The sequence below is a fragment of the Polypterus senegalus genome, chromosome 8, assembly GCF_016835505.1.
Source record: "Polypterus senegalus isolate Bchr_013 chromosome 8, ASM1683550v1, whole genome shotgun sequence".
NCBI classification, from domain to species: domain Eukaryota; kingdom Metazoa; phylum Chordata; class Cladistia; order Polypteriformes; family Polypteridae; genus Polypterus; species Polypterus senegalus.
The window spans coordinates 124,333,018-124,345,178 of record NC_053161.1 but is presented as its reverse complement, the minus strand read 5'-3'; the positions used below and the strand labels follow the sequence as shown (position 1 = coordinate 124,345,178).

The following is a 12,161-nucleotide window of genomic DNA, read 5'->3' as shown; positions in this document are numbered from 1 at the left end:
TCTCCACCTTCCCTGCTAGACGCAAAGGCAATCTCTCCACCAGGCTTCACCCCAGTCTGGCCCAGATGCCACAATATTTTTATCATGCTAATATATGAAGTTCTTACAGTATATATCATGGCACAAGAGGGTAGAATGTTGGTTAAACGTGCATAGCGGAATTTCAGTGTAGTCTGTAAACGTGACAATAGAACTACTACTACTTTTTTTTGTAAAATGTTACACAGATTCACTCATTTTAATCTCAGATAGTTTAACAGTTTGACTTTAAAACTTTATAGCATGCCATTTTTCAAATTTTTATTACAGAGGTAATTGGATTATCTGAGCTACCAATACCTGAACAGTTGTTTTCTGTGCAGTTCCAAGTTCCGCTATTACACACACTGGACAGATAAAAATAGAAACAACAATTATCAAAAAGATTATTACAGTATATCAGTGTTTACAGTGCAATCTAGGTACTGTGAAGTGACAGATTATTGTGATGATAACTGCATGGTCTAAGGATACCTTGTTTAGCTCAGCTGGTTAGCTCACCCTGTTCACTCTATGGCAGAAAGACTGAGATTTGATTCTAGGTGGGTGACTAGCCACAGCAGAACTAGACAAACTTAATCAATCAATTATAATATTCAGGCTTTCTCATGTAGCAAACCTGCTAAGTTATCTGAAATGTTAATATTGAATGGCAGTGGCAACATTTAAAATGCTTCCAAACATTATTTGTTTAGTAAAACCAAAACAAAACTCCTCTTATTATGTGAATTAAATGCTTCTAGATGCAGGAGAAAATGTCTTACCAGGCACTGCAGCCTTGTTCCAGTAAATAACCTTGTTGATAGGCAGTTCCGTGATATACACATGGGCAGTTTGAAACAGGAATGCAAGTTCCATTCTCCATAATTAATCCTGTCACAAGAAGGAGACAAATCCAAAAACTTCAACATTCATCCTTATGAGCGTTTTTTAATGGGACTGAAGCTGCTTGCTTCACTATTTTTCTCCAAATTTGAGTTGTCAAAGCATCGTTATGTGGCAGTACTGCATACTGTACTGTAGGAATACTTAATTTAGGTTTTTACTTTTGGTTTTGTATTTCGCATATCCTTTGAAACTGATTCAGTTTAAATACTGTAATTTCTTCAATTATCTGGTTCTAACCCATCTTAATAACAATTGTGCTTTTCAAAAAGGCTCCAAAACTGCTGCTACTCAATTATAAAATAGTTATCTGAGGACCAAAAATAAGCACTATTGTTTAATTTATCCCAGCTAGATTGTGAAGTGTCTTTATGTATGTATTTGTTTATTTCTCTTTATGGAGATTTTTCGTTAAATCACAGAATTAGGACCATACATTACATGTGACAATACACAATCATAACACCTTCAGCCTAAAAGAAACAGACAATGGCATGCTGCTTTCTAGTGCAAACTGAATGTGATGATATCAAGTTTAACATCACTGTGAAGGAACCAGTCATGGTAACACTCCTGAACCATTTTATTTTAACATTATTACAGTCAATTCGCTACTGACAGGATTTTGATCTAAAGGCAAAGCAGAAATTCTAAACGATATATAATTTCTGTGTGGACAGAGCACTATACACTCATGTATACTTACCATCAGGGCAGTAGCATCCATCTAGGCAGTGAAGATTACTGCCAAGGCATTCTTTCTCAAAGGTACAAGTTGGAGGACAACAGCTGATACAGTCTCTGTGAACAAAGCTATCTTCACATTCATCAGCTGCAGAAAACAATGTTTACAGTTGATTACTGTATGTTTTTAGGAATGATTCAAGCTAACTTAGCTGGTTAGGGTGGTATTTTAAATTCCTGAGACATTTACAGTGGGAAAACTTTCAAACTACAACAGTCCTCATGGCCAAGGCTTAAATAAGTATTGCCTCCTGTGAACATCTGTGCCCAATGAAAAATATATTTCTTTATTGTTAAAAGTCTTTTTTCAGTATATTACCTATCCATTTAAATAACAGTGACTGTATGAAGAATTCAGTTTTCCCCTGTAGAACAAAGTCTGCTACGCTTTATTGGCATGCCAGACCTGTTAAGGCAGTAGATTTAGTAGACATCTAGCTGCGCAAAACACCCTATTTACATTCAAAACTAAATGACCGACCTCCAGCTTGTACCAGAATCTGCCTGGACTTCATCTGATAACAAAGATGTAAATCATAATTGAAATTACATCTTTTTAGAGGCCCCTCTGCAGACTTCTTGAGCCTGAATTCGCGAAAGGGAGTCAAGCAAGAATAAAGGCCTATAATTCAAGGAATGACAACTACTGCAATGGACAGAAGAATTTGCCTATAAGGAGACACTGATTTTTATAACTGGAAATGATTTTAGATAGATAGATAGATAGATAGATAGATAGATAGATAGATACTTTATTAATCCCAAGGGGAAATTCACATACTCCAGCAGCAGCATACTGATAAAAAACAATATTAAATTAAAGAGTGATAACAATACAGACAATAGGTAAAACACACACAGTAACATTGTATAATGTTAAATGTATAATGTTTAATCCAATCAGGAGAGGTTAGACTTCCTTCTTAAAATCAGCTGTATTCACACATACTCTCAGAGAGAGGGACACAGTCAGTGATCTCAGAATGTGAATTCTAAGGGCACTCTGAGTAATCTCTCAGGGGAGCACTCTGCTCTCTAAAATGACCTTCTAAAATCTCTCTCTGAAATTAAAAGCTAACGTGCAGCTATCTCTTTGGGTATATGAAGCTGACAGTATTTTCTCTTTGTGGACCAGAAAGCTGAAATCCAGGTTACCAAGCCAAAGCTGTGTGCCAATAGTCTGAAAAGACTAAGACGTAGCCATTACTTCAAGATGGGAATTTCAACATCTAAACTCTTGTGCCAAAAAGAGAAACGCTTTCCCCATGAAGTTGCAGACGACGCAAAAAACGGCAAGAAGCAAGCTGAGAAAGCAGCATCACAGAAACACCACAAATAAAGTATCATGTAGTAAAGACAAAAATTGCACTCCAACATCAGAAGAATTCTCCACTTGAAGTCAGAGCAACAACAAAGCATAAACTCCACATAACATTGGACATTACCTTTAAAGACTTGGTATCATAAACCAATTTGTCTCTGCTAAGATAAATTAAAACTCTAAATAGCAAGTAAACAGCTGGAATCCCTATGATGTTATATGTTTGTCTTGTTTGTCTGTGTCCTGTCATATATGTCAACATATATATGCAATTATCATATTTCTATAATTCTTGCATTAATCTATACATTATTAATGTGTTTCTTAAAATTTATGTGCTTGAGTTACCCTGATATAAGTCCAATGTCCAGAGACCCACCTCCTACAACAGAGGAAGGTTATGTAGCAGCCCTGCCGAATTATTTGATTGATTACTGTTATTGCTAACGAGAAAGGTTGTGAGCATGCGCTGATAGCACGTTGCTGCACCCACCCCACAACATACCACCTGGATTGGGACCTGAGTGCAGCAGGTGACACCTTAGAATGACAATGGAAGAGTGGAAAGCTGGAGTGTCAATCCTACCACGAACCCAATAAGTTTTCCCTATAAGTTGGAAGACCTGCTTGCTGGGCTGCATGCAGATTAACGTCATTCCGACAACAAAGCAATTGCAGGTTAAGGGCCTTGCTCAAGGGCCCAATGGAGTAGAGTCACTGCTGGCATTTACAAGAATCGAACCAGCAACTTTTCAGATCTCCACCCACAGAGCCACCACACTGACCTCTCAGATTAGTGGATAGTTATTCACTGAGCATTACTTTGCATAAAGAAATCTACCCCGAAATGTTATCATTTACTGCTTACTTAATGAGCAACTACTCTATTGTAACATTAAGAATGCATTTATCACTTTTAGTTGATACTTGATTGTGTACTTGACTCTGGTGTAATCTGAGAAAAACATTAAATACTCAGCAACAACTTACTCAGCAATAATGTCTGGTTAACCTATGCAGGTCAATTACTGAGTAATCAGCTACAAACACTTGAAAGAGGTCATGTACTGGTGTGAGTCATCTTGTTATACCTATGAAAGATGGATGACACACAGTCTCTGAAACCATAGTGTTGAATCTTTCTAAGAAAAACCTTTAGATAGCATTCAGTGGGCCTTTTAAGCTTTAACATTTAGAATTCCCATGAAACAAGTCTGGCATTAGGGATATTCTGAACAACTCTAGAGTCATTAGTGCACATTGATGCATGAAAATGCTAAAATTTAAAATATATAAAATATATATTTGAATATATATTCAAAACTACATACTAGAATCTAAGTGCTAGAGAACAACAAAGAAAAATATAACTGCTTTAGAAACTGTTGGTTTAAAAGCCAAAATGAAATTTTAATAGACAGTCAGTTCTTTAATTACCAGCTAAGATTTTGTGCAATTTACATGTGGTAACCTTTTAGAGCAGGGGAAGGCAACATTGGTCCTGCAGGTCCACACTGGCTGCAGGTTTTTATCCCAACCCAGTTTCTTAATGAGAAGTCAAATATTGTTAATGAAGCACTTATTGCTCAAGTGACATTTTTCTGTTTCATTTTAATGATCTCGCTCCTACCCTTAATTGCTTATTTCTGTCTTAAATAGCAGCATTCACTGTTTTTAGTGGCTCTTTATTAGCAATAAGATGCAAATGACAAAGGAGCCCGCAGATCTCCATCTAATTTGTTTCCATTTACACCTGTGTGGATCCTTCATGCACTATTTTAATAAAACACTTAACAGAAAAATATGACAGACTGAAAATTATTTAGATGATCTCATTGAAAAGGAAAAAGATCTATGATATAAGAACCTAACATTGTAGACTAACAAGCCATAAAATTACATATGGCCTGAGATTGGCAATCATTGGTTTCTAATTAAGCAACTGGGTTCGAGCATAAACCTGCACCCATGGCGGCCCTCCGGGACTAAGTCCTAAGTAATATGTATAATAAAATAGAAGCAGTCTAAAGATTCTATTCACATTATTTTCTGACAGAGAACCCATTTTCAAAGAAAATTAGGGATCACAAACAAAACAACACCGCCCACTGATCTGCTCATTTATTTTCTGAATATAAACAGTGATAGGCCAATTAGGCATCAGTAATTAACCTAGTATTCATAACTTTAAAAGCAAAAAATACAGCATAGAAAAAAGGACAGTGTCTAAAATGTGACAGATACAGGGCTGAATATTCAAGCCAGGTGGCTAGAATAGTAAACATCAATTACTGCCCTTTATAGTATTAAAACATTTCTACTTTCCCTTTTTACTAATATGGATTTCTGACTCAGAAAAGAATGCTTACAGCAGGCTGGGAAGTTGTCTCTCCATTCCCTCACAGGATAACCAGCATGTGAACATGCTCTAGTGTATTCCATGATTGAGCGGCAGAATGTGTCATCATCGCCTGACCTGTAATAAGCAATTGAGCTTTATTACAATATGTTCTACATATTACGAGGCACGCAGAGCAAGCTGACTATATCAGGGCAACATGTGCTTATTCTTGTACAATTCTTCATAAACATTTACAGTGGTTTAGTCTGTTCTGTTAAACTGTATATACTTTATTACACAATACTTCACATGAAGGATTATGAGACACTGGAAGAATCTAATGAGTCATGTAGTTGCAGTGAAAACCTACATCCATCTGTTCTTCCATCTATCCATCCATTCAGTTCAGAAGCTGTTTAATCTAATTCATACTGAATATCTCATGATGGGAACATTTATGCTGCTTTCCACCAGCAACCAAGAATCAGACAGAACCAGGCTAAGTTTGGCTAAGTTTGTTTTTTTTTAGTTCCCCAAGGGTTAAACTTGAAATTTCTTGTCATGGTCAGTTCCCACTCCATATGTGGTTTTGTAACATCATCAAAGCTGTTTTTCTTAGGATTTTTTTTTCCCAAATGGCATTGCCTTCATTGTTGTTTGGCTAATTTTTCATTTGTTAATTGTGCTTCTTTATATGCTTGATTTAGTTTAATTAAAAATTGTGCTGCAGGGACAATCCCCTTAATTAGATTGTAGCCCTCAGATGGGGCAATTTGTGCAACTGGTGCAATTTGTGTAGTTGCAGGATTTTAGGGCTATATATACTTTAGATATCCACAATGGGAACACCCAGGACACGTTGGAGGGATTATGTCTCTCGGCTGGCCTGGGAAATGCCTCGGGATTCCCCCGGAAGAGCTAGAAGAAGTGGCCGGGGAGAGGGAAGTCTGGGCATCTCTGCACAAGCTGCTGCCCCTGTGACCCGATCTCGGATAAGCAGAAGAGGATAGATGGATGGATGGATGGATGGATGGATATCCACAATTTCATTACAGTGGCATTAGCATCTGAAACTTTGTTTATGTGGTTCACTTTAAGTAAATTTATGATCATAAGGTTTTGGGAATTTTTAGCATGTTATTTTAGATTAGAAATTAGGATGATGGACCTTTTTGTTTAGTAAATAATATTTTTTTTGTTTTTGTATATTCCATTATGGACCTGGTTTACAAAATTATTTTTCAATTATTTTTCTAAACGTGTATGCAACTGATTCATTTTCTTTTGCTTTTGTGATGTTGTTTGCTTTTTAATGGTCATTTTCAAATAAAAAATTTAATGTATCTAATAAGAAAAAGCAATCCAAAAAATACAGAAAATGAGAAGAAATGTCAATAAATTCACAAACATTACAAAAGTGATGAAAGATCAAAACATGTATGAAATACAATTCATGGAATTAAATATAAGGACAAAGAAGTAAATGTGTAGCACAAACCAGAAAGGTAGGGTATGTAAATTTCAAAATAAAAATATTTTAAAAAATATCTATACTTTAATTAAAAATGATCTCTTACTGCAAAAATTATAAAACAGTGATTTCATTGATCATAATATAATTTTTTTAATTAGTTCAAACAACCACTGTAATTACTGATAAAACAAATTTATTTAATTAACAAAATAACGTGTAACAATGAAAAACAAACTTACCAACTGTTAGTGTTCATATGTAGCCAATTATATGTGATAAGTATTGAACACAAATATTTACTGACAATAATTTGCATAATTTCACCAATGAATTACAAACCTTTTGTGGCAATTCAGAACTAGCACAATGATAAAAATTTCACAAACACTATTAAGTCATTAAAAGTACCGTATTTTAAGTACAAAACCAAAAAAAAGCAAATAGTAAATTTCAAAAAACACAGCTCGCAACAATTGTGGAACATAATTTGCCTTAAGAAATACAGTAACAAGTACCTAAATGTCAAAATATTATCATTTGTTTAGCAGATAAACCTGCTTCCACAATATCTCATAATCAAGTGATGGAGTAAATTCTACAAAGTCTCTAATTTCGGGAAAAAAAAAGGTAGACACAAGTTTTAATGCCCATAAAAACATCAATCCTACGAGGCAATAAACTTTTATTGTACTAGATTTGTCACAATGATCCATACCAAACATCTGACGTATATTTCCATATACTAGTTTGATATTTTGTTATGGGCATTGATGAATGCCAATCTGCCAAAATCTGGATTGTTCTCCACTCGACCTTCAGGTAAAGCAGATACCACTTCCGGTTGTCTGATTAAAATGAAACTTCATATTTATGTGTTTGTTACAAAATCACTTATCTTTGTTTATAATGCAAGTTTATAATGCAAAGAACTACTTCCAGTAATCCAATCAAACTGAAATTTCAAATCTGATTGTTTTTTGTGGTCAATGATATACCACTTCCAGTCACCTGATCTAAATCAAATTCTATATTGTGACAGATAGGGGGGCGCTATCGCTCCCGTGAACCCCTGTCCAAGACTCCAGACACCAAGTAAAAGTTCAACAGTTGACTTTACTTTTATTGCGCAGTGCACAAAGCACCCTCCTCTCCACTATACTCATAAAAAAAAACAATCACAATCAATAATAAACTCTCCACCACTTCCAGACGCGTTGCCCTCCTACCACCCAGCTCAGCTCGCCATCTGGGAGCTCCCACAATCCTTTTATAGTCCCTGACCCCGAAGTGTTTCAATCCCCAGTCCATGTGATCTTCTGTTACTTCCGGGTCAGATCAAAAGTCCTTTTCTTCACCACGGAAGTACATCACTTCTGCCGTCGCTCTGCCTATGACGCACTTCCAGGTTAAAGGGCACATATGACTCTTTGCTCCTCCCTGCAGCTCCCTCTTGCGGCCCCTGTGGTATCCAGCAGGGCTGTGGATGAAAACTCCATTGTCCATGATTCCCTGCTGGTCTTCGGTGCACCTCCATACTGCAGGGAGGGCTCCATCTAGCGGCCTGGGGGTATTGGCCAGGATGACAAGCCGGCCATAGACCACAATATCTAACAATAAAAAATTTTCATACAAAATTTACATTTTTTATGCCTATTTGTATAATGGTAGTAATGCATGTGTACCTGTTAAGACATCATTTCCGGTTATCCGATTAAGGTGAAATTCTATATCTATGTGTTTCTTACCCTAGCTAACGACAATATAAAATTTCAATTATTTTTCTCTTCTTATAATGCGATTTCACATGAAAAGCTACTATACTAAATTTCAATCATTCATTTAAAATATGTACAAATTTATTTGAAAAATTTTGAAATGTATTCAGGTAAAGTACCACTTCCGGTTGAGTTATGTTGCCCAAAAGTTGATATAAAACTAACATTTTGATATAACACTGTGGAATCTGGCCGGTTTGTCATCCCGGCCAATACCCCCAGGCCGCCAGATGGAGCCCTCCCTGCAGTATGGAGGTGCCCTGAAGACCAGCAGGGAGTCATGGGCTTTGTAGTTTTTATCCTCAGCCCTGCTGGATAAAACAGGGGCCGCAAGAGGGAGCTGCAGGGAGGACCGAAGATTCCTTTGTGCCCTATAACCCGGAAGTGCATCAGAGGAAGATCGACGTGCTTCCGGGGTGAAGGAAAAGGACTGGTGCCTGACCCGGAAGTGATACAAGATCACATGGACTGGGGATTGGGAACACTTCCGGGTCAGCGAGTATAAAAGGACTGTGAGAGCTCCCAGACGGCGAGCTGAGCTGGGTGAAAGGGTGGCAACGTGTCTGGGAGTGGAGGATTGATTTATTGTTATTGATTGTGAGTGTTTATGAATATAGTGGATGAGAGGGTGCTTTGTGCACTGTGGAGATTTAATAAAGTCAAAGTTTGGACTTTTACCTGGTGTTTGGAGTCGTGCACAAGGGTTCAAGGGAGCGATAGCACCCTCTATCTGTCACAAAACCTATATGCCAAATTTCATTTATCTAGCTTAAAGGGTTCTCAAGTTATCATGTTTCTGTACACACACACAGACACACGCACAGACACATACATAGACTTAATTGCAGAAATGGTCAAAATGTGTTCAGGAGTGCATGAAACCTGGAGATTCATCAAAATCTTGAGGTCAAATTTTTTTGCGATTACTATACTTTCTCTATACTGCATATAAGAGAAAGTAAAAATGTATAAATGAAATTCCAAAAAGATGCTCTTTATCCACTCTGTCAGTACTTCTTTGTCTGTTCAAATAACATACAAAACTAACTTGTTTGTATGGAATGTTATTTGATTTTAATAAAATCAATAACATGCAAAATGAAAAATATAATATACAAACCAAATTGTAAACAAAAGTCAAAGTCCTGTGAAGTGATCTGGTAGATCGAAATGTAATAATGCCATCTTATTGTAAGCTTCATCTTAATGCAATTAAAAGATTTCCTATCAAAGACTAAAAATTGAGAAAATGTATGTGCATAAAACTGCATCAAGGTGATGTCATGATACTGCACAGAATCCAGTTGAGTTTCCTCAAGACTTCTGCCTTTAACATGCAAGTTAAAAGTTGAAAAGGAGTATGTCAAAAATGAACTTTTAAAGGATTTAATACAGGACATGATTAGAGTGTAGCTTTTCCAAGAGCACATCACTGCAGCAAAAGAAAATGAGGTCATTGATCTGAATTAATAATTCTAATTATAATCATTTATATTAGTATTAGGTGGAATACATACACTCACCTAAAAGATTATTAGGAACACCATACTAATACGGTGTTTGAACCCCTTTCACCTTCAGAACTGCCTTAATTCTATGTGGCATTGATTCAACAAGGTGCTAAAAGCATTCTTTAGAAATGTTGGCCCATATTGATAGGATAGCATCTTGCAGTTGATGGAGATTTGTGGGATGCACATCCAGGGCACGAAGCTCCCGTTCCACCACATCCCAAAGATGCTCTATTGGGTTGAGATCTGGTGACTGTGGGGGCCATTTTAGTACAGTGAACTGATTGTCATGTTCAAGAAACCAATTTGAAATGATTCGAACTTTATGACATGGTGCATTATCCTGCTGGAAGTAGCCATCAGAGGATGGGTACATGGTGGTCATGAAGGGATGGACATGGTCAGAAACAATGCTCAGGTAGCCCGTGGCATTTAAACGATGCCCAATTGGCACTAAGGGGCCTAAAGTGTGCCAAGAAAACATCCCCCACACCATTACACCACCACCACCAGCCTGCACAGTGGTAACAAGGCATGATGGATCCATGTTCTCAATCTGTTTACGCCAAATTCTGACTCTACCATTTGAATGTCTCAACAGAAATCGAGACTCATCAGACCAGGCAACATTTTTCCAGTCTTCAACTGTCCAATTTTGGTGAGCTCGTGCAAATTGTAGCCTCTTTTTCCTATTTGTAGTGGAGATGAGTGGTACCTGGTGGGGTCTTCTGCTGTTGTAGCCCATCCGCCTCAAGGTTGTGCGTGTTGTGGCTTCACAAATGCTTTGCTGCATACCTCGGTTGTAACAAGTGGTTATTTCAGTCAAAGTTGCTCTTCTATCAGCTTGAATCAGTCGGCCCATTCTCCTCTGACCTCTAGCATCAACAAGGCATTTTCTCCCACAGGACTGCCGCATACTGGATGTTTTTCCCTTTTCAAACCATTCTTTGTAAACCCTAGAAATGGTTGTGCGTGAAAATCCCAGCAACTGAGCAGATTGTGAAATATTTTGGCACCAACAACCATGCCATGCTTAAAATTGCTTAAATCACCTTTCTTTCCCATTCTGACATTCAGTTTGGAGTTCAGGAGATTGTCTTGACCAGGACCACTCCCCTAAATGCATTGAAGCAACTGCCATGTGATTGGTTGATTAGATAATTGCATTAATGAGAAATTGAACAGGTGTTCCTAATAATCCTTTAGGTGAGTGTATTTCAACAGCATTGCAATCACATTTCTTTAAGATTATTTTCTTGAAGAAAGGTCAGAGCATTTTAAATTATTTTACATAAATAACAACAGACATTAAAATACTACAAAGGAGCTGTCATCTTAACCAGGAGTAAAATGAAAACTTCTTTAGTTGTTTAACAATGTCATTTTTGGAAGTAAGCTACAGTTTATAGACTACAATAAGAGCAACAAGATGGAAACTTTAAAAAGCGGATCTATAGATAAAATTAAAACTTACATGCAATGGTCGCTGATACAGCTGGAAACATATGGGTTGGGGTCAATGTTTTCATGACAGGAGACAAAGGGAAAGAATAAAATGGCGCTGCACTTCTCCATAGCATCCTGCCTCATCACAAACAGTGTAACATAAAGATGGCAAAAATAAAGAAATGAATAAATGTATTAGTAACTTTGTTAGTTTGTAAATGTATAAGAAAATATTTTTTAGTCAGGTGGAAAGTGTAGCCCCTAATTTGTAAATCATTAGCCTGTAAACTACATACTTGCAGTTTCATACTCCATTATTCTGAGATTTTTCTGGAACAAGCCAGTTAACAGTCTGATTTTAGAAATGTGCAAACAAAGCATTGACTGACAATTTTATGTCACTTTGGATAAAAGTGTCATCAAAACTAGTGGGTCTCAAAGTGTTTAAAAAAAGGACTGCATAGTAAAAGATATATTGGAGCATCTATGTTCGAAAGTCACACATTAGTGTGAATTCTATATTACAACTACAGCATTTACTTCGATGATGTGTTACTATATATATTAAAGTGAAAAATGCAAACTTTGTAATCTGACACTGCTGAATTGCTGTTTTGCTGTCAAA

The 12,161-nt window shown here is 36.8% G+C and overlaps 1 protein-coding gene across 1 annotated transcript in view; it reads right to left on the bottom strand.

Annotated features, from left to right (window-relative positions):
- otogl (otogelin-like) overlaps positions 1-12,161 on the bottom strand; it is a 224,147-nt gene that overhangs the window by 192,125 nt on the left and 19,861 nt on the right. Inside the window, exons 6-10 of the mRNA XM_039762177.1 lie at positions 11,565-11,671; positions 5,359-5,465; positions 1,631-1,756; positions 804-912; positions 340-386 (exon numbers count right to left, since the gene is read on the bottom strand). Coding sequence (XP_039618111.1) covers positions 340-386; positions 804-912; positions 1,631-1,756; positions 5,359-5,465; positions 11,565-11,671 — 496 coding nt within the window. The remainder of the gene's footprint in view (positions 1-339; positions 387-803; positions 913-1,630; positions 1,757-5,358; positions 5,466-11,564; positions 11,672-12,161) is intronic.